The sequence below is a fragment of the Lynx canadensis genome, chromosome D1 (assembly GCF_007474595.2).
Source record: "Lynx canadensis isolate LIC74 chromosome D1, mLynCan4.pri.v2, whole genome shotgun sequence".
Lineage (NCBI taxonomy): Eukaryota > Metazoa > Chordata > Mammalia > Carnivora > Felidae > Lynx > Lynx canadensis.
In genome coordinates this window covers 76,802,156-76,826,251 of record NC_044312.2, presented here as the reverse complement: position 1 = coordinate 76,826,251, position 24,096 = coordinate 76,802,156, and the positions used below count along the sequence as shown (strand labels likewise).

Here is a 24,096-nt window from a genome sequence, read left to right as displayed (position 1 = left end):
AGTTAAAGCTTCTTTTCTGTTTGACATACTGTCTTTCCCCTCCGGCATCAGGTTTGGGATCTATTTATTGTCTCAGGTGCAATCTTTCTGAAAGGGCTGTGGTTATTGGCATAAACCCTGGAACAGTTATTTCAGGGTTTCTTCTTTGAAACTTGTAAGAGACAAACAGCTAACATGGGATTAAACACCCAATACTCAACTAAATTCTACTAAAACTTTCAAGAGGGATTGATTTGGCAAACACTGGAATATTTTTGAGAGTGAATGTACATTTGAGTTTTTTCATGTGAAGATGTTGCCTCATTAACCATGAACTCTATGGGCACAGACGTCATTTATCACTATTCTCAACCACCATATTTCCTAACACTCATGACTGACACTAATTATGCATTAGATTCATGAATAAATGGATGAAGCAATCAGTTATTGAATAATCAATCTATTACCAAAGTTACTAGATCATCTTTAATTCTAGGCTAATTTTTGGTTGAATACAACTTTTCAGTATTACTACTGACTTCTAGGAAGCTAAATGGCATCCTAAAAGAAAGAAAAAAGTGACCTAGACATACTTAGAAGACCAACTCAACAGTGACAGGAGAAACTGATCCAGGACACAGTCTAGGATGATCTTTGGAATTCAGGAATGCCAATAATGAGAAATGCTCTATCAGGAACGTGGGGCAAACAAAGGATGTCTTCAGGCCTGTCAATTTCTCCCAGAAATTTATCTTTGGAAAATGAAACATCTGAAAAGACATCTTACAGTGGCCGATAGGTAGTACATACCTTACTTACTACCACATGCAAATAATCACTTAGAGGAAGAAGTTTTCTTTGCCAATAAAGAAATGAGAGAGATTGGCGGTGGGGACCTGATCCACCTTGGAGAGTGAAGAGCACCTTTGCCCTAACAGGCTCACTTTCAGGATGCCAAGGTAAACGTCAGAGTTCCAGCTTAATATGAAAGCATCTAATGGAGGCCTTGGAATCTGGTCTAGAGGAGAAATGGCAGGGAGAATGCTTGTCTCTTATCTCTCCTCACTAGATCCACATTCCACACTGTAAAATCCTAAGCTAATCCATTCACTGCATGCTAACAAGCCCCAGGAAACTCAAATAGCTCCTCTTGGTTTGCAAAAAATATTCCAGACACTCTGTTCTAGAAATCAAGCACCTTTTCCTTATTGCATTTTGCTTGTCCATCAGAGCACTTAGTACAGAAGTGCTTAATATCTTTATCCTTTTGAGACTACTTTCCCCAACACATTGTGAACTGCTGTTGAAAAAAAAGAAAAAAGGGTTATTTTAATGAACAGCTTCTCGTGTCAAAGGAAACAAAGTTTGTTGAGAATCTATTAAGTGTAAGTCACTATGGTATTCATTAGCACCATTCACCAAATATTTTGGTTTTCTAACCCTTCCAAGCACAAAGTAGGAATTGCATTTCCTCATCTCCTTGTAGTTAGTTAGGTACTGGTGATTAGTTCTAGTCAACTAGCAGAGGATAGAAAGGATATGTTGTTACTCCCTGACAAGAACATATAACAACTGTTACAAGACCCTCCAGGCTCTCTTTTCCCCATCTTGCCAATATTCCCAATACTGACTATTCCATCAGTCAGTATTATGATTACTACAATCAGTAGTAATTATGATGAGCAGAGCACACTTCCTGTTGACCAGTGAAAAGCAAACAAAACGTTGTTATTTTAAATCAGTAATATTTGGGGTTTTCACTGCAGAACATCCTATCCTGATGGCACTGATGACAGTGCCACGATAAATGTTTTCACATATACAATTTGGTGTCCTCAATAATCTAACAGTTACGATACAGCAGATATGAGCCATTTTTATATAAATGAAATTTAGAGAGGTACATAGCGCAAGCCTAAGTAGTTTTGCACATTCCTTCATTCAATAAGCATTTGCTGAGCACTGCTCTCTGCCCAGCTATGTTCTCTACCTCACCCCACAGCCCCCACCCCTCCTGCTCCCCGCCCTTGGCTGTTTTAAATAGCCAAGATAGGTAGTGAGCAAATGGGAAAAGACTGCGGCTCCCGGATGTTACGTTCTAATAAGAGACAATTTTTGAAAATCACATATAAAAAATGAAAATTCTACATGGTGATAAGTGATAAAGAATTACAACCAGGAGATAGGATAATGGGTGGCTAATTATACAAATCAGAGAAAGTCTCTCTGGGCCTATCATTTTTAGGTTGACACCTGCATGACAAAGGAAGAGCCAGTTATGGGGCTATCAAGAGGAAAAAACTTCTGAGACAGAGCTCACGCAAAGGTCCTACGGGAAAACAAGCACGTTGAATGGGGAAAAAAAATAAAAAACCTCCAAAAGTCAGTGTGGCCACCACATAATGGACAAGGATGGAATTGGTACAAGATAAAGTAATAGGGACAGGAAGGAGAATAACCACATAGAGTTTCATATAAAAGTAAGGATGGATATGATTTTCTGTGTAATAGGACACTACATGAGAAGTTTAAGCATATTTGTAGAATTCTTATTTTTAAAACTTTGCCCTGGCTACTGAATGAAGAGAGAGTTATAGTGGAGCAAGAATGGAACACAAAGTCCAGTGTGGTGTCAGGGGTCTAGTAGTTTGGTAATAAAGCATATGGGCAGAAGTGCACACATTTAGGACAGGATGTAGAGGGTAGAGTAAGACTGGTGTTTGGACTGAAGGTGGAGGGGCAAGAGAAGGAAGGAATCCAGTATAACTCCTAGCTGTCTGGCTTGAAAAACTGGGTAGATGAGGCTTTCATTTGCTGAGATGGGGAAAATTGAAAGAGGAAGTTTACCAACATGGAAAGAAATCCAGAGTTCATTCTTAAACATGTTAATATGAAATGCCTCTTAAACATCTACATGTGGGTGTCCGTTTGAATAGGATTCAGAAGCTCAGAAAAAAATATTGTACTCGATAGAAACTGAGAAAGTATCGACGGAGTGCTGTGAAAGTCCTACATGAAATGAAGGCATCTAAAAAGTATATGTAGGTGAACAAAGAAACAGGATCCAGGGCAGAGCTCTGCAGCACTCTAACCTTTAAAAATGTGAAAAGAGAAAGAAAAACAGCTAGGGAGCCTGGGCAGGACCGGCAGTGATGAAGAAAGACAATCAGGAAATAGGGAAAGGCAAGAAAATGATGTGTTTAAAAGAGAAAGGTGTGGTCAACGCTCAATGCTGTTGAGCGGTCCCAGAAGATAAGAACACTGGATTTAACAAAATGGAGTTCAAGGCTGACCTTGATAAACACAACCTCTGTGGAATAGTGAGCATGAAAGCCTTCTGTGGAGGAGGTTAAGGAAGGTATGCCAGGTGAGCAAATGTAAACAAGGACAGTAATCACAATTAAGAAGTTTTGCCATGAATAAAAGAAAAAAGATGGGGCAGCAGGCAGGATGGAAACTGGGATCAAAGAAAGTTTCTTAAAGAAAAAGACCTTACTCCCAATTCCAACCTATGGAAATTCCAAATCCCTCCTCAAGACTTCAGAAACTCCTAGAAGGAAACTGTTGTGATAGTGATGTAGAAGTTTACGTTGGGTGCACGGATAAGGGACAGGAGTAATTACTTCAGAGTGAGTACCTCTGTCTCTGAGGTCTCAACATCCTATACACACGTTTCTGCCGTCCACCAGGGTAGAAGGGGAAGGGCTCATCCAGCATGCAGGATAGGTACACTTTGCTGAAGATTTGAAAGGCATAAGGAAAACTTGCATTGCCTACTGAATAGCAAAACAATGAAAAAAACCTCACATTAAATATTCCCACCCTTAAAAGTCCTTTCAGTTCTCCTTCCATAGGGAGGTTTTCACTGGTCCTCTGTCCTTCACAGCACCTGGTCTTCTGTTCTCCGACTAGTGACTGTTCTCTGACTCCCTCTTGTTTTTCTTTCTTTCGCTCTAACTTACCCATTCCCTCTGAGACAAAACATACACACACACAACAAAAACTTCGTGCATGTGTATGATGTGTGTTTGTACAGGTTTTTTTCTGCAGAGCTACACAGTATCTTGTTTTGTTTAGTAGGGGGGATGCTTGGGTACCCACTGATACCCACATCCTTATCTTTTGCTTTCTAAAAGCAGTTGTGGAACCAGTTCTATAAACAATACATTTTCCATCTCGTTCCATATATAAACCACCAGGCAGGGCACCTATCCCTAAGAGGCTTTCAAGAACCACCAAGCTCTGGTCTTCCTCCCTTAATGAAAAAGTAAAAACAGGCAATATTCTGATACAATTTCGACAAGCTCTCTCTACACAGAAGGACCTTCATCAAGGTTTATCAAGTTGCATGATATGTGATGCTGTGTTGGGAGAATACTCACTGGTTCCTTCTAACCATAGGGTTACGGTAAATCAGGATGACCTGGATTTACTAAGAACAGAGAAACCATCATAGAGAACATCAGATTTTCATATTGTGTTGGTTTACAGGTCGCAAAGAGTTTTGTCCCCTGTTAAAATGTTTAGATCTCAGCATGCTATGTTTACACAATCTCTTTTTTCTCCAGGAACTTTAGTTATACTACATAAAAGATAGATAAATGAGACTGGCCACCTGTGGCCATCAGAAACCTGCATCAATCTGGAATCACTAGCTCCTTAGCCAAAAAATAGCAACCTATACATATACAGAAATAAATGGAAAAGGTTGCATGGACATATAAACATGCTTCCCTAACTTTTGCAACTTTCTGCACTTCTGAAAAGGTCATTTGCAATAAAATACAGTGACAGTGGCTGTCCATTCTGAGTGAAAAATTCAGTGTAAAAAAATTTTTTTAAGCTTATTTATTGTTGGGGCACCTGGGTGGCTCAGTCGGTTAAGCGTCTGACTTCAGCTCAGGTCATGATCTCACAGTCCGTGAGTTCGAGCCCCATGTCGGATTCTGTGCTGACAGCTCAGAGCCTGGAGCCTGCTTCAGATTCTGTGTCTCCCTCTCTTTCTGCCCCTCCCCTGCTCATGCTCTCTGTCTCAAAAATAAATCAAAACATTAAAAAAATTAAAAAGCTTATTTATTTTTGACAGAGAGAGAGAGAGAGAGAGAGAGAGAGCGCACAATGGGGGAAGGGACAGAGAGGCAGAGGGGATAGAATCTCAAGCAGGCTCCAGGCTCTGGGCTGTCAGCACAGAGCCCGACGCAGGGCTTGAACTCACAGACTGCGAGATCATGACCTGAATCGGAAGATGGAAGCTTAACCGACTGAGCCACCCAGGCGCCCCATGAGTGAAAAATTCAGTCTATATGCAAACGTTATTGGGACACATGAAGATGCAGGAGTCAAGGAAAGGTACAAAATGACTGACATTTTATGTTTAAGGGGCAGTTTTCCTATAGGTTACAAACTGGTTAAAGATATTTGACCAAAAGAAGAACTTTCTACAATCCCTAAGCAATTTACAGTTCATATCTCAATATACATAACCGGAAGTACATTGGACCCCCCCTCCCCCTACCACCAAACGCCTCACAAAGCCAGCATTACTCAATGAAGGCACTGACCACACAACCTTGCAGTTCCAGTTTAGGGCTGACAGCCCCGCCATATAGGGGAGACACCATCGGTATTTGTCAATCAAGAGTCTTGAGCAGCTCCCCTATTTGCCCAATCTCTGCTCACCAGATACTCCTTCTCCCCCTCTAAATCAAATCTTTGTCTTTTCCAGTGGGAACAAAGTACATTTTCTTATATACGAAAACATTTCATCATGATGGAAGGAAAATAGATTGATACTTTTCTATTCTTAAAACTGATGTCTCTACGTCCCTCAACGTTACTATAGGCAACAGGGGACTTCAAATTCAAATCAAAGACCCGAGCACGCATGCGCGCGCACGCACACACACACACACACACACACACACACACACACACACACATACTAGGAGTAGAAATAAATTGCGCAGATAAAATTTCTTTTATCACTTTTTTCTCTAAAGGTGAGGGTAAAATAATGCAAGAGAAAAACCAATTAGGTGACAACACTTGGATCTAAATTTAACAAAACACAGATGGGGCAGAGAAGGGCTGAATCACAAAAACAGTGTTGGTTCTTCAGTCTCACCTGTACAGGAGAAGTCATCCACGCGAATGTATCCCGGGACACAGTCACAGCGATATAACCCAGGCAAGTTGACACACACAGTATTGGCATGACAGTAATGCATCTTAGCTGCACACTCATCAATATCTGAAGGAGGAAAAAGAAAAAAAGAAGCAATATCACAGTGAGGTGAATGACGGAACTATCATGTAACCATGTTGCAATGAAATTTAAAAAGGCAAATGCCCAACAAACCTAAGAGAAAATGCAAGATGCATTAAACACAAAATCTTAAATGCAAATTCAGCTGCATTCAAGTGCATCAGATCCCATCTTGAGCTGAAAGTATTTCCAGAAAGATGCACAGTGAGACACAACAGCTAAGAAACCTAGAGGTATGAAGACTGAATCTACTATTACTAATCCCTCACCACGGAGGATGCTAGATTTAAACATCCAAAATCAAGGAGTTCTATGTCCAATGAGTTGATACCAATTAATATTTATTAGATGTCCACTGTACATGGTGTAGCTTTTATCAGGGAGATCAAGGGAATCCAGGCTTCTCTGCTCATGTGTCTTACTAAGACATGCTTTAATCCGTTAAAAAATGATGGTGCAGCCAGTTTCTCCCATGGTGTATTTTGAATACAGACAGCAGCTGTGGTCTAATGCAAACTGATGCCTTTCATCCCTTGACCTGGAGATTCATCCCATGAGACAGAATAATGGGCTGATTCAGCAAAAACATCTTTTTCTTTCTGGAACAGAGGTCAGAGCATCACCTACTTTCTCATAAGCATTCATGGGAAGAATTAGAATCACCTACAACCTTAGTACAGAGTTTAATTGAGTCTTTTCTGGAAGTTGTTTTCAGAAATGGCTTTGCGTTCATTTTACTCAGACTGCTTATGTGTGAAGGAGAGGAAGGGGGAGCAGCACAGTGTAAGAATCTAAGACAGACAATGTGAGTTCTGGTTCTGGTTCTTCCACTGACTAGCCTGTGACTTCCATTTAACCAGTATGAGTTCCAGAATTCTCGTGAATTGGTCATGCAGGCCAGTTCTGAACCTACATCTTTAAACTCCTTATCTAATTTAATCCACAAACAATTCCACGATCACAGTACAGCACTACCCACATTTTGCAGTGTAGACAACTGAGGCTTAGAGAGGTTAAATATGTGGCAAAAATATATACCATCCTGTTAGAACATGCTACACCCAGGAGTGGAACTCAGAAGTCAATCGTTTATGATGATTTACTTAATGAAAGCACCTTGAAGATGATAGTCAACCACAGTGTTACTATTAAGGTAATCACTGAAGTCCTAATACGCTTCATGTGTAGAAACAGAAGACAAAAACACCTATAATCTCATTTATCTATATTAAAAGTAAAAGTAGATTGACTCACTTCCTGATAAAACACACTGAAGTAACACCAGATTCTTTTAAGCACTAAACATCTCTCAGCCTATAAACAGAAGTTATTGTGCAGTAATCGAGGTCCTAGAAGGACACTTGCAGTTAGCAAGACTTCCATAACTATAAAGAACAAAACACCAGAAATTAGAGAAATGATTCAGGCAATAAACCAAGTGTTATACTTGCACAAGATCATGTGCTTTCAAAGATGATCCAAGACAATGCACAATTAAAATAAATGGACAAAAGGAATATTAAAACTATATAATAAGATTACATCAAGCTAAGGTGTGGAGGGAACTCTCCCACAAACTTAAGACAGAATAGTAGCTGCACATGAGCATGAGATACGGTTTGGATCTCTCTGGCACCCAGGACATTAGAATTCTTTTAACAAGTCGGTTCCTGGCATCATTTAAGCATTTTTGCTTCACAGACCGGCGGATACCATAAAAGTCGAGAGGAGTATTTCAGGAAAGGACTAACGATTATTTTTGTCACCTGCTGAATAAGATAAAGACATAACCAACCACTGGATTTGGCAAGAAGTAGTTCACCACTGACCTTGACCTAATAAGAGTAGATTTGGGAAAGTGGTAGAGAAAAGCCTGACTGGAGTCCATTAAAGAGAGAATGGAAGATGAGGGAAGAGAGAAAAACAAGGCAAACTTTTTGAGATTTTTTTTTTCCCATAAGGAAAAATGGAGGAGCAGCTCTGGGGAGACTTGGTGTAGACAGAGTCTTATTTACAGATGGAAGAGATCACAGCACATTTGCAGGCTGTTGGGAAGGATTCAATACAAGTGAAGCGAACTGATGATGTTGAAGAGAGAGATCACTGGAGGAGCAAAGTCCTGGGGAAGAAGGCAAGAGGGACTGTGCTCCAGCATGCAGATGGAACACATCACCTTCAAAACAAGAATGAAGCTGAGAGAAGCAAAGAGGTGGAGATGGCTGGCTTATTTGGTGGCTGGGAGACAAAGTAGTTCTCCCTCACTTATTTTTATTTTCTCAGTGAAATGCAAAGAGAGGGTAACATTTGAGAATCAAGAAAGGGAGGGCATATCGGATATTTAAGGAGAGAGGAAATGGTATTAAAAAACAGTCATTTTGAAAAAAAGGAACAAAAATTTACTAGAGCATGTGGGAAGGTGGCTGAAGAGCTACTGTGATTTGCAGTCAAAAGTGCATTAAGTGACAGCAGTCAGCATGGCCATGTGTTTTCTCCAGTCTCATTCAGATATTTTGGGGCAATAGCACGGTAGGTGGAAAGTTAAAGGAGTTTTTATGCAAATATAATGGGTAAAGACAGATATGAGAGAATTGAGGGTATTAAGAAAGAGGTGATGATAATGAAGTAGGAAGGAATCCCGGCTATTGAGGAGAGATGTGAGGACATGAAGAAGGAGGTAGACAGCTGTAAATGCATTAAAATTAGGGGTGGACACTGTGTTACACTCCTGAGATCTCACTTCAGAACTAAAGAATTTAATCCCCCAGCTAAGGGGAATACTGCCTGCTAACAATCTTCAGCTGTTATCCTTTTAAGGAAATTGTCCTTGGCCAGTGAGAGATTATACAGTCACAGTCACACTTCCATCCTGGGAGCGACCTACAAAGATTAGTTCTCATTCATCCCGAACTCAAGAGAATTCTAAAGGACCATCCAGATTTCAGAGCACTCAGTGAGACTGAGCTAACTTTTCCCTCTGCCCAATCCTACATTATTCCCTTCCCCAGAGGCATTCATCCCTACAGCACTCTCTAATAAACTTCCTGCACTCCAGTCTCCATTGCCAAGTTTGCTTCTGGGGGAACCCAAACTGCCGCAGCAATCCTAATGGAGGCAAGGTGTAGTTACAGTGAGGGTCTAGAACACATGAGCTAGAAAGCTAGAGGAGGGGTTACAAAGCAGTGTGCCTAACATTAATATTTTGAAAGTGATTCAGTTATTGGTGATTACAAGGTCTTTCCCAGGACTATGGGGGAGTGGAAGAATAGATCGTTGTAAGTGAGAGGCTGGGAACACCAAGAGAAGCCAGGTACTGGAGGAAGTTGGTTGGCATTAGTGCTGTTCATCGAACAGATATTAACAGTTTTCCTCCTCCTGAGCACATCACACAACTGTGCTTCCCCATCCTCTTGGAAGCTAAGCAGAGCTGTATGAGTGATCATGAAGTCTGAACAAAGCACAACACTTCCAGGTGGAAATATTAAGAGCCAGCGCCTGACTTACCACATTTTCTTGTTCTGGCGTTGGAAATCATGGCAGCACAAAGATGGAGACTCTTTGAGCCTGGGTCCCTGAGTGAGGCATAGGCAACCACACAAGCTTGGTGAACATGTTGCATGAACTAGAAATACGCTTTCACTGATTTAAGCCATTGAGCCCACCCTGGCTGGTATAGAGGGTGACTAAGAATAGCATCTCAAAAATGAGATCCTTAAGCTTGATCTTAAAAGATGCACAGAAATTCACCACGTAGAGACTGGAGGCGGGGGAAAAGAAGGGAAACTACAGAGACTAAACTTTTTGTCTGTGCAGAGTCAGGAAGGGAGAGAATCACTGAGTCGTGAACATTAATTAGCCCTCTGCCAAGCCCTGAAGCAGAGGATGAACAAAATGCCACCACAAACCTCACAGCCTAGCAAGACATTGAGCAAAACTTGTTAAGTCCTACCAAGAATGTGAGGTCTTTTACCAGGGGGCTTTGATCCAGGCTGAGAGGGCCAGAGGAGCAGTCTCTGTGGAAGTGAGGCTTCATCCAAGACCTAAAACACAAGTCCAACAGGTAAAGGGGAGAAGAATAACATACCAGACAGAGAAGAATGAGAAGCATGAGAGGAAGGAGCTTTGTCTGTTTAAAGTACAACTGGAAAGATAAGCTCAGGCCAGATCCTGCTGAGCCTTGTGGGCCATGGGAAGGAGTCTAGACTTTAATCAGGGTGGTGACATAAACCAATTTCTGTTTTTAAAATATCAGTCAGCTGTACTGAAGAAAATGGATTGGAGCTGGGCAAGCTGAAGGCTAAACACGTTGGTATTTTACTCACAGAGAGACGGCCACACTGAACTCCATCTCATTCTGCCGGGGTGCCCAGGCATTCTTTAAGATGAGAAACTAGTCAGGACTTGCCTTAGAGGCAATTCAATCTTCAGCCCATGGGCCACAGCCACCAACCAGGCTGCTGACTGCAATGAGTGTTTCCCTGTCATGGACCCTTGTCAGCTCCACCCAGAGAGAAACTCCTGCTTCATTTCCCTGAGGCCTCTGGATAACTAATGAGAGGTATCTGCCTCATCTAGATTTGAAGGACTTACTTGGCTGCAACAAGCTTATTTTGATTCAAACAGCCGAACCATTGCTCTTTTTCATAGATTTCAAAGGCCCTAAATAAAACTATTTTCAAAAACAGAACAAGGGGATGGTGAGAAAACCCCAGTGAGAATTTCTCCCATAGACTTACCCAACCTTTACTCTCTACATGCATGGGGTCTCACACAGGACCCCGGGTCATACATCCCTGCTGCTATGGTGAAGTGTCTTTCAGTTGGTTTCGTTTTCAATTCATATCACTGATAATCTCAGCTCTTGCATATGTCCTAATTTCCAGGTACCATTCCAGAAAGAGACAGCACCAAATAAAGCAGAAAGGTTGATGAATGTACCAGAAAATTCAACTGTTACAACCTATTTGTTGCTTATCCCCCATCATGCAAACACCAGATATAAAAACCACCTCGTGGTATAACTAATGCAGAGGGGAGAAAAACAAAAAAACTGTAAAGTGTTTAGAATCAGCTAGCTGGTTCCCTTGGGACGAGGAGCTAAAAGCAAGGAAGGAATTGAGAACTTCCCTGGTTTTAGGATGGGGCTGGAGATAGAATGGCAACACATTTGCCAAAAGAAAAATTGCCTCTCTATTGTCAGGGAAAGGCACAACCCTGCAGACAGTTTCAGTAGGACTCAAGAGTGCTTCAAAAGCAAATCTGATTATAGAAAGAATCAAAACAGAATTAACAAACATCTTCAGAGAATTGAGATATCCTAAGAAAACAATCTTGAGAACTAGTGAGCTGAGATTTTTAAAATGAGCCGAAGACGAACGTTGGCTTATTGTTCACAAAGATTCTGAAAGGTAATGAATAATTACAAAAACAAGCACATGAACACACGAACACAACTGCCTAATGAAAGAATGAACTGAAACTCAGAGAAAGAAACTGCATACGACCCAAAGCACCAAAGATTTTAACCTGAAAGCCATCTGACCTTTGTCCAGGTGGTGCTGATGCTCTGCCTGAAGCAGATTTCTTTCTCAAACAATGGTCTTTCCAGGTGTGATATTCACCCAAAAACCAGAAGACAAGAAAAGGCTAAGCCTGAGGCTGAACCTCAAGGTGTGAGTTGGACACACTCCAGTCCAGGTTCAAGCTAATAAACGTCTCAAACCATCTAGGAAGTTGTTATAAGAAGAACCACAGTTAACCTGACTACTGGAGGGATGAATGGACTAAAAACAAAAACAAAACAAAACAAAAAAAAAAACCCACACCATTAGGCCCAGGGTAATACCAAAATGAGTAAGAGGTTCAATGTATATAACCTCATAGGATAAAATTAGGAACAGCCCCCCGGCACCCGGCTAATCCTCAATAAATAGCTGTCATTTCTTTGTATCAGATACTATGCTAGGTATTTCACAGATGGCATCTCATCACTTCATGTATTCCTCTTGAATTAAGTAGGTGGCCCCACACCATGATGAGGGAACTGAGGCTCAGATTATTAGGTCACTTGCCCAAGGCACCAAGTCAGTAAGCATAAGAGCCTGGGCTTAAATCCACATAGTCTGACTTCAAAGTGGGCACTGTTCTCACGGTGCCAGTTCTAGCCCTCACTAGCAATTCCATCCTAGGACTCTGTTACATACACCTGATGCTGCCAGGAAGCATATGTAAACAAGAAGATCTTCAAATTCTAGGTCTGCGTGCAATGCCGTTCATAACATTTGGTCTGGTGTTACACTCTGTTAAAATAGCAATGCTACATCATGTATCACTGCTTCTTTGGCTCTTTTAAAGAGATCTTAACACTTTCACACTTAAGACTCCAGTGACCCGGAGCCCCAAAACAGGTAGGCGCCTTCTGCTCCCAGCTTTTTTAGCCCACAGCTTGATACAGTCTTTATGCTGGTAGCTTAAGACTGATTGCCTCCTATAGAATTAGAAACTAGCGACAAAAGGCCTGGTTGTTTTCTTCTTTTTAATATTTTTAGAGAAACATCTATAAACCCGACTGCAGTATATATCAGCTCGAGTATAATGGGGCTCGAATTACGATTTATTCGTATAGATTGCTTGTCACCTTTGAAATATTAGAGCTCATCTTCTGGTGGTCTTTTGAGGTAATAAAAATACATGATTTATGTCCCTCCCCAGGATGGTGAAGTAGTTTGTTTTCATTTTAAAAAGGTGTACTTATGGACTTTAAAACAAAACTTGATGTGGCGTAATGATTCTTCATACATCACCAGCCTCCATCTGCATAAGAGTTCAGAGCAAACACAGACCCAAATTTAGCATTATCATCATTAAATTAGAGTTCAAGGTCTGGGTAGCAAAGGAAAGTCTGGGTAGCTGGGAAGCAAATGTAAATAATTCTTTTAATAAAAATGTGTGATCTACTCAGACTTGCTCCTAAGAATTTCCTAGAAAAAGGCAACGTCCAAAGGTTGGACTCAGGGGGTTGGTGGGAGGTGGTTATGCCTACTCTTCATGCACATTTAAAAAAAGAAACAGAAAGAGGAAAGAAAAGCAAGATTTACTGAGACTGTGCTCTGTATCAAGCACTGTGGAGATCCTATCTAATTATTCCCATCCCATGCACTAGCATCAACAACTACATATAGGGTACCTAGAATTTCAACTCAGATCTCGGTGACTCCAAGAAGCATACTTGTTCCACTCTGACTGCTGGACCAAGAGCCCTGGAATGACAGTCAAGAGTAAAGCTATCCTCCTGCTTTTTCTGTTAGCTAACTATAGCCCTGGCAGGTCACTTCTTCTCTAGACCTTGGTTTTCCCATATATAAAATTAGGGACTTGGACCAGAGAGTATCTAAAGCCTACCAGTTCCCTGTTCTAAAGTTCTTTACACATTCAAGTTTTTCTGTCCACAGATCATAAAAGCCTGCTTCCAAAGCACTTTCTCTTGAGCTACCCATCTCTTCTCCTGTTTTAAGAAGTTGACAGATGCTCCAGATGCCTTTCCCAAGATACAGGTCCTAGAAAATACTATTCAGATGACCTAAGTCTTCTCACTGTTCTTTCATTACCTGTATCAACTGAGTTGGCATCTCCCCTGCAAACCAAAAGCAGCCAGAACTAGCAAACATATATTCACAAAAAGCATGGATCTGGGCAAATTCTCCATAGACAAGTAAGGTAACTTGCAGAGCAATTCTACCAGACTTTAATCTCCTGTCTTCGCAGACATCATGACTTATAAAAACATGGTGGCATTGGCCAGTCAGTTGTTATATTAGAATTGTGAATACTCTCCATCTGTGTCATACTGGATATTTTTTTAAAGTTGGGGCCTATTTTATCTCTGACTTGCACTTATAAAAATCCAGTCAGGCAGAAAAAATAGGATTATGCCCTTTTTCAGATGAGGGAACAGAAGCCCAGAGAAGATAGAAACAGAGCCCCAAACATATACAGATAATCATTGAGCTGATAACAGAATCAAGGTCTTCTAGCTGTGAACTAGTGCTTTATCCAATGTTCCATGTTTCTCTATAATTACAGTTTTCTTCTGAAGCAAGGGGAGAAAAATAAAATGCCTATAGAATTTAGGAATATAAACAAAATGCCTAACAGAAGCCAGGTAGCTGATATCTATGCAAAATACACCCCTCCCACAAAGAAATAAAGTCTCTCATTATTCATAAAACATACATCTATCTTATTTTCCTACTTCCAAGAACAAAGAAATGGCTCTCTTTTATAGGGAAAAAGCACAGTATGAAGCCAATAACACATAAAAAGGGACACTGAACCTCAGTGGTGGAAAGATGACAGCAAGAGTTTGGACTGTGGACAATCAGAGCTCCTTCTGGATAATGCCATGATGGAGTAATAAGGAACATCATTGCATAGCACTTACTATGTGCTAAGCACAGTTTAGAAATGTTTGGGGGGCGCCTGGGTGTCTCAGTCAGTTAAGTGTCCAACTTAGGCTCAGGTCATGATCTCACCATTCCTGAGTTCAAGCCCCATGTCGGGCTCTGTGCTAACAGCTCAGGGCCTGGAGCCTGCTTCAGATTCTGTGTCTCCCTCTCTCTCTGCCCCTCCCCTGCTCATGCTCTGTCACTCTCTGTCTCAAAGATAGATAGATAGATAGATAGATAGATAGAAAGAAAGAAAGAAAGAAAGAAAGAAAGAAAGAAAGAGAATGTTTGGTAAATTGTCTCAAGTCACATAGCTAAGAGATACTCCTGAACTGCCAGCAGAGCAGGTAGGATGGGTCCAGAGTTTATACTCTTCACTCTAGAGTACTACCTCTCAGAGATTGTGGGCTAGATCGATGATCCTTCTAGAGAAGTTGCATATCCAAGCATTAATTTTTTAGAAGTTTTGCTCCAGTTTTTCCCCAAATACTTCAAATGAGGCAAAATGTATCTATCAGCTTCAATCCACGAATGCTTATTCCTTAAAGCACGTTATCACAAGGAGCTTTAGTGGCAGAAAGAAAAAAGGTACAGAAGGGAGAAAGGAAAAAAGGAAGAAAAGGAGGAAAAGGAAGAAAAGGAGGAAGGAAGACAAGAAGGGAGGAGGAGGACAAGGAAGAAAGAAGGAAAAGAAGGAGAGAGAAGGGGGGAAATGACAAGACAACCCAGGGAGGTGTCTAGATAATCTCTATGGACTGAACTGTGTCCCCCCAAATAGGTTGAAGCCCTAACCTTCAATACAATGGTATTTGGAGACGGGGCCTCTGGGGGGTAATTATATTTCGATAACATCATGAGAGTGGTGCCTCAAGATGAGATTTGTGCTCTTAGAAGAAGAGATTCTAAGACAGATACTATATGTTTTCACTCTTATGTGGATCCTGAGAAACTTAAGAGAAACCCATCGGGGAGGGGAAGGAAAAAAAAAAAACAAAAAAAAAAAAGGTTAGAGTGGGAGAGAGCCAAAACATAAGAGACTCTTAAAAACTGATAACTGAGGGTTGATGGGGGGTGGGAGGGAGGGGAGAGTGGGTGATGGGTGTTGAGGAGGGCACCTTTTGGGATAAGCACTGGGTGTTGATTGGAAACCAATTTGACAATAAATTTCATATACTGAAAAAAAAAAAAAGAGATTCTAGATAGCTTACACCCTTGCTTTCTCCCATGTGAGGACACAAGGAGAAGACAATAAGCTGCTGGCCAGGAGAGCCTTCACAAGACATCCAACCATGGTGGCACCCTAATCTCAGACTTCTAGCCACCAGGAGAGCGAGTCAATTCATTTCTGTTATTTAACCACCAATCTGTACCATTTTGTTATGGCAGCTCCAAAGCTAATGAAATTACTTGTTAAATTTCTCTGTTGCCTGGTGAAATGGGTTTTTACATCATCTTCTAAGGTATGTGTCAAACAAATAGCTCGCCTGCCAAGTCAAATATTTGCAGATTAAAAATTCAAGTAACCTTTTGGTCATCACATGCATAGTAAAGGAGTGTTTTTATAGTTAAATAGACCATAATGCAGAAATTAGATTATTGGATTTTCTGACATTTAAATGTATTTTCCAAACATAGCTATGTCAGATATTTGAAAAAATCATGCTAATATGTTTATTTTCCCTACTGTGCTCAATTTCAGAATCAAATTTTGTCATAAAACAACATATCTCTTTGTGCCATTGGAAATCAAAGCATACCAATTTCTAGCTGACAGCGCAAAAGTATTATAAGACAGCACCCTCAGATTTTTTCCCAGCCTGACATTCTGACTTTTGAGAGTGTCCATAACCTTATTCGGAGTGTCTGCAAGGAAAGCAGCACAGTGAGTGAAAGTTAATCTACTTTTGGCCTCAGGCTGTGCCCAGCCTATCTGAATCCATCAGTATCTGAATTCTACTTCAGCCAATGGTACCAACAAAATCAGTGAGTTCTTCCAAAGAGGTCCAGGGTTTTCTCATGAGTTATCAGTTGGATTAACCAAAGAAAACATTGGAAATGTAGAAGCTACAATGGTCTCTTGTCTTCCCTACATTTGGGAAAGGAAATTCAAGAGGTATTAAGAGACTGCTGGATTCCATAGGCAGTAGATCCAAAGGTCAGAGGGATGTGGTCCCTGTTTTCTGGCTTTCACGCTAAGTAAAAAAGCCAGCCCCAAAAGAATCAAATCTAGCAGAGAGACAGTCACATGAACATGAAGCTTGTTAGTGCAACCTAAGTTCTACTACAGAAAGAAGTGACTTTTCCAACAAGGGGAAAAATTCACCCACAAGGTATTTGAGTCTTGAGAAGGCAACAGAATGTCTTCATAAAATGCTGATCACCTTCTCTTATCACTGATTGAATTAGGCAGCAAATCTTTGTTTCCCCCACAGCTTTATTGAGATATAATTGACATATAACATTGTGTAACTTTAAGATGTAAAACATATAAGTAGGATACACTTTAAATATTGCAAAATGATTACCACCATAGCCTTAGCTAATGCTTCTATCACATTACATAACTGCCATTTGTGTGTGTGTGGTGATAAGATTTAACATCTACTCTTTTAGTAACTTTCAAATATATGAAATTATTAACTAGAATCAGCATGCTGTATATTAGATACCAGGAACTTATTCATCTTGTAACTGGAAGTTGGTACATTTAAATCATCAAAAGATGAATGGATAAAGAAGATGGTGTATGTACCTAGATACACAAAGGAATATAACTCATCCATGAGAAAAAAGGAAATCCTACCATTTGAGACAACATGCATGGACCTTGAGGGTTATTATGCTAAGCGAAATAAATTGAGAAAGACAAAAAATTGTGCAATACCACTCATATATGGAATTTTTCAAAAAGTCATATAGAAACAGAGGCTAGAATGGTGGCTTTCAGGGGCTGGGATATGGGCGAAATGGGGAGATGTTGGCCAGCTATTCTCTTGCTTTACAAAGATAAAGGAAAGTCACCCAAGAGTAAATGAGATGGAAAAGTGTCATACCACTGGCAAAGCCATCTATATCCTCTTATCTCTGGTTGCAACTATTCTTTATAGTGAGTAGAATTTATTGGTCACTACTTTGTGCCAAGCATCATTTTAAGTACTTTGCATGTATTCATTTCCTCTTCACAAGTACCATACAGATAGGCATATATTCATATTTTTGTCCTATGGAGGCATAAGAGGCTAACCAGCTGGAAGGTGACCTCAGGGAATTTGAACCCTTGGCATCTAATCTATTCTTCTTCTCTACAAGCCACCTTAGCTTCCCTCTTCTCAATATCTGCCTTCCTTGGTTGCCATTTAATTAATAGCAATTTCCTGTAGTCACAAGGGGCCAAATTATTTATTCACTACTCTTCCCATGCAGTCAAAATAAAGTGCACAGGCTTTAGTCTTTTAAAAATAAATGATCTGGTACCAGAAGTTTACTGATTCACTACAGCATCAAATTAACCAGTGATTAAATACCAGACTGTGAATTACACAAATAAACAGGGTCCTATAGACATATGAGTATGTAGTTAATGAACCCAACTTGGATTCAATAAAACTAATACCTGTGTTCCAGCATCTTTATGATGAATGACTATCAGCTGAATGTACTCAGAAGGCAAGCTACTTCTTGTGTGTTTCTTCCCACATGATGAGATTCCCTAGATGAAATAATCTTCTTGAACAGAAATCAACATTATTCCGAATCCCAAATTCTTACACATTTGAATGAATCCATTTACTCCAATATGAAAATCGAAGCCATATAGTATTTAGGCTGTTTCTTAAAAATCACCAAGTCCAGACTCCTATACAATGTGGTTGTTGAGAAAATATAAAAATGGGGCGCCTGGTGGCTCGGTCAGTTAAGCGTCTGACTTCGGCTCAGGTCGTGATCTCACAGTTTGTGAGTTCAAGCCCCGCGTCGGGCTCTGTGCTGACAGCTCGGAGCCTGAAGCCTGCTTCGGATTCTGTGTCTCCCTCTCTCTCTGCCCCTCCCCTGTTCATGCTCTCTCTCTGTCTCAAAAATAAATAAACATTAAAAAAAATTAAAAAAAAGAAAATATAAAAATTAATGAATGGGGAGAAAAGAGGGAAAAAAACAAACACAGAATAATGACTCAACCCATTTTCCTCTGAAAACGCAATCCAAAAGTAGAATGAAAACCACCACTCAAAAGGCAGGAAATGGAAGATAATCTGGTTTCCATTTAGTTCATTACTTAAACTACTTTTGAATGAAAGAACTCTTTCAAAACTGACAGCTAACTGGTAGCCCTCACTGTAAGTACCAGGCAGCAGCCTGCGTATACCAATTCATTTAATGCTCATAATAACCCTCTGAAGTAGGTTTTTTTAGCATCTCAAGTCTATAGATAAGGAAATTAAGGCATGGAGAGACTAAACAACTTGCCCAAGGTCACATATCAAGTAAGGGGCAGAGCTGGAACTCAAGTCCAGGCAGACCTGGCTCCGGACGTGGTGCTTTAATCTCCATGCCATTGCTCTCAACTAGGGTGAAATCATTTGTAAGGGATTAAAAACACGGCTCTTGGGAGAGCAAAAAAATCTCAGATATTATAAAAGTATGTGATTTCCCCAAGGACAAATATACATGAACAGATATATGGATTCTCTGTGGTATTAAAATTTCATGGGAGACTGATAAGGAAAAAATGTCTCAAAGACACCTTAGGGGTCAGATAATGAAAAAAAAGTTTACAAAACACTTCTCTATACTGAATTGCCTCTATTTGAAATAATACCTAACTTGGAAACCCAGTACATAAAACAGAATTAAACACTACATCAAACTAAAAAGCTTCTGCACAGCAAAGGAAGGCATCAACAAAATGAAATGAATCTACGAAATGGGAGAAAGTATTTGTAAATCACTTCTGAGAAGGGGTTAATATCCAAAATATATAAAACTCAATAGAAAAATGTTCTATTAAAAATTAGCCTGAGAATCTAAATAGATATTTTCCTAGACATACAAAGGACCAACAAGTGAATAACAGGTGCTCAACATTAATTGAAGAAATGCAAATCAAAGCCACAAGGAGGTATCGGTTCACACCTGTGAGCGGCTATTTTCGAAGGGATACATGCACCCCATTGTTTATAACAGCAAAATCTACAAGAGCCAAATTATGGACACATCCCTGGTGTCCACTGGTTGATGAATGGATAAAAAAGGTGTCGTGTATGTATATTGTGTATGTATATATATGTGTGTGTACACACATGCATAGGAATATTACCCAACCATAAAAACAAATGAAAAGTTACCAATGGCAACAACATGGATGGAGCTAGAGAGTACAATGCTAAGTGAAAAACTCGGTCAGAAAAAGACAAATACCATATGATCTCAGTCATATGTGGAATTTAAGAAAACAAAGCAAATGAACAAAGTGGGGGGATGAAAGAGGGAAATCAAGAAACAAACTATTAGAGAACAAACTGATGGTTACCAGAGGGGAGGTGGGAGAGAGGGGCTGGTTAAGTAGGTGATGGGATTAAAGAATGTACTTGTGATGAGCACTGGGTGTTGTATGGAAGTGATGCATCATGCACTTAAAAATGGTCCACTTAAAAATGGCTAAAATGGACAATTTTACTTCATACATATTTCACAATTTGTAAAATAATGCAGTGTATCAAAAAATACGCTGATTTTTAGACTTTAAATCAACGAAATTTTTGGTATGTAGATTAACTCCTAAAGCTGTTCTTTAAAAAGGGGAGTGGGGTTGTGCAGGACAAATCCAAGCCTGCAATTCTCCTTTCTCAGGAAGGAAAAAAGACCCATGCCTCTGAACAGCTGAATGTCACAGAGCTAGAAAGAAAGAAAAAAAAAAATGTGTGAAATCTCAGTTCAAATCCCAGCTTTGCTACCAATTAGTGTTACTCTGGGAAAGTCACCTAATGTTTCTGAACTTGGGTTTCCACATCTGAGAAACAGTGTTTTAGTGAAGATTCAACGAGATAGTCTGCATCACACACATATGCAGCTTGCACAGCATCTCAGACCTCAATAAATGCCTTTAGCTGCTGCTTCTCTTTTGGTTAAAAGGTAGATGTTCTTGACAAACTACCAGGCCAACTCTCCTCTCCAGTCAGCCTGAGGGACTCAAGCAATAATGAGTACCCCTTCAAGTTACTGTCCTCTGCCTGTCAGTGACTCATCCACTGAGCCAGCTGAGGCCCCTTGACTCATTCCTTCGCAAAGTAAAAAGAGCAAGTCATTTTCCTCCTCGCCCTACAGCTCCCTACGTGCCACTGGTGACAATAAGAGTGCCACCTTCTGCCCAAATTCACTTTTCCTTTCCCCTGCCTGGGATCAGGTGCGCCTGCTTGGAGTACATGATGGAGTGGAAGTTTTGTTTTGTTTTGTTTCCTGTGGTGGGGTGGGGGGAGTGTTCTGTAACGTCTTACTCCACTACGTTGTGAAAAATTACAACACCTATGCTTAAACACTCAAAATTTCTGTGTTTTGAGTGGAAAGCTCTTTCAGGAGTGGCAAAATAACATAAGATTTTTGACTACATTAAAGGCTGATAAAGATGAATTGGTCTTCCTACTTTAGGTAAATAAAAAATTTTGGAAAAATAAATTTAAATACCCATGATGTTACAATGATAATAATAATAGCATTTCCTAGGTTAGAAAAAAATGCTGAGATCCGTCCTTTTAGATAGATTTTGAGGTCTAAAGCAGAGACATGCTCAAGAGTGGCAAACAAATTTTAGAATTTTAAAATCCACCTCGCTCCACAGAAGAGAGAGTGAGCAAGAGAGAAGGGGGATAGAAACAGAATCGGAAGGTACTGATTATCTAATGCTTACCTACAAAAATGTACTGGGTAAAAAGGCTGGAGAAAGAAAGCAGGACCAGAGCTCAATCCATGGCAGCCTCTTCCTCGGGTGTTACATACCTACACCCCTGGAGCACCTAATTCAAGGCGAAGATTGTTCTACCAAATGGTACCATCCAGTCTCTCTAAAAATCTCCACTAGGAATTGCCACTGGGCTTCCCAAGGACAGCTACACTGTCATAGGTGGAGCAGGACAAGGCAGGCGGTTGTTTTCACTGTGAGTTCCTGAGGGACAGCGTGCTCACCTGGGCCCAGCTATACTGGGTGGTGTGGTTACAGAGACAAGGCAAGCTTGGTCAGGACTTCCACATCTCAGGGGAGACAGAAGCATAAATGAAGAACACTGCAAGCAGCATAGAGGAAATAATGCAAGGAACAGTCACACAGAGGTAAAGAGCAATTCTATCTAGCAAAGGGCATGGACACAAGTGGTCATAAAAAACAAAGAAATGTTCACAAGATTGATAAGGGAAAAGGCAAGACCTGGAAAGGCAAGGAATCCCTGGAAGAAAGAGTACCAAAGGAAAGACCCAGGGCATGAAGTAGACACATCAATGAACGTGACTTCACAGCACAGAAAGGTAGTAGGGGAACCAGAGAGAACTCAGGAAAGCATGAGGAAGGGGGACCACAGGTCAGATCAAGGCAGGTCTTCAACGCCATGCTAAGGAGGGTGCACTTCATTTCTGAGGCCAATGGGGATATCAGCACTACATGAAAATACAAGCTGCTAGAGGGGTAGCAGTTTGGGGGAAGGGGGAATTTAGAAATATTTTTATGTCACTCCTAAATAAAACAGTAATGAGGTGTGCAGGTGTTGAGAACAGCAATTTCTGACTGCTAAGTTCATTGCTTGGATTTGTAAAATGAATGAATAAATTAACATAGAATTATGACAGGGTTTTAAACTAGAGCATGATAGGATCAATGATGCATCTTTTTAAAGACCCTTCTGGCAATGTGCAGGGTATTGATCTGACAGGGAAGCATCAGTGATCACATTAAGAAGAGCACCAGTAGAGGGGCACCTGGATGGCTCAGTTAAGCATCTGACTCTTGGTTTCAATTCAGGTCATGATCTCACAGTTTGGAAGTTCAAGGTCCTTGAGCCTCTCGCCTGGAGCCATGCTAACAGTGCAGAGCCTGCTTGGGATTCTCTCTCCTTCCCTCTGCCCCTCCCCTGTTTGTGCTCTCTCTCAAAATAAATAAACTTTAAAAGGGAAAAAAAAAATTAACAGTACCAGTAGAATGGGGGTAGAAGTACGGCTGCCGTGAGTCGATGTGTGGAAAGAGTGTGTGCACAAGCTTGAGGCTGAAAGATTCTACCTAGGGATCAGAGTTTATGATATTAGGGATAGAGCAGTTTCATAAAATAAAGATCAGGAGCATAATGAAGAGGTATGAGAGTGAAGGCAATAATAATCTCCAAGGTAAAATCTCCAAGATAAAAATCTCCAAGGCTGGACTTTTGCCCAGAACAATGGCACAGCTCCACATGGAGATAAAGCCCAAGTAGCTAGGTACCAAAGACTTCAGTGAGTGAGGAGGAGTGGCCAGGTTATTTGTCACTGACTAGAAGGGATAGCAGGTGTTATGACCAGATGGCTGGGACTTCAAAAGAAGATTGTGTATGAGGAAGGGAGATATTACTCTAGATGCAGCAAAGCTGTCTTTGGAAAAGCTGATGCTGTATCTGGGCTCCAAGGTACATTACATGTTGAAGAAAATGCAGCCTCCACTCAGAGAGCCATTGGAGAGCTGTATCCCCAGAAGAATTCAAGGAAGCTAAAGATGGAAGGACATTCTGCAAAGACTTTGAGGATATGAGGGTGTTTGTTTGTAAGGCAGTGGAGCTTCCAGAGAACACAGTGCAATGGGAGGAAAAAGAAGCAGAAGGAAAGATCAGATCAAAGGACACACAAAATAGGATTGGAAATAGGGACTTAAAAAAGCCAGTTGATAAGAAGGCTGTCTAGTTTGTGCAGTGGGTAAAGATGATAGAAATTGGAGGGAATACGGCCCCAGTGGGCTCAGGAGTTGATTGTAAGCAATGTGAAAGTCCTGGCGAAGCCATTCAGTTGACAAGTACAGCCTTTGCTGAGGGACCAAACTGAATGTTCCAGGGTTGTTTGACCAAGGAAGAGGCAGAACTAGTGGCGACATCATCATGATAACTAAATAGCCCCCAATCACATCCCCAACAAGAAGACTCTGCTCAGGTGATAAAAGATGGAATTTGTGGGTCGCAAGGATAATCGCTCTCATTTGTCATCTGAGTTTTGAGCTGGGGTCCTACTGTCAGTGGGGTGTTGCAGCTGGTGTGAATGAGCTCATGAGATCTGACCATATTGTTTATGTTCACACCTCTAATCGATGACTTCATATTGGTAGCAGTCTTTAAGCCATGGAAATCAACAAACTCTAAAACCAAGGCCGTCTGCTCCCTTAATCCCTGAACCAATCAGTGATGTTGAACATTT

At 40.7% G+C, this 24,096-nt stretch overlaps 1 protein-coding gene across 1 annotated transcript in view; it reads right to left on the bottom strand.

Moving 5' to 3' along the window:
* Positions 1–24,096, bottom strand: part of NELL1 (neural EGFL like 1) — a 900,960-nt gene that overhangs the window by 475,678 nt on the left and 401,186 nt on the right. Inside the window, exon 13 of the mRNA XM_030333128.2 lies at positions 6,107–6,232. Coding sequence (XP_030188988.1) covers positions 6,107–6,232 — 126 coding nt within the window. The remainder of the gene's footprint in view (positions 1–6,106; positions 6,233–24,096) is intronic.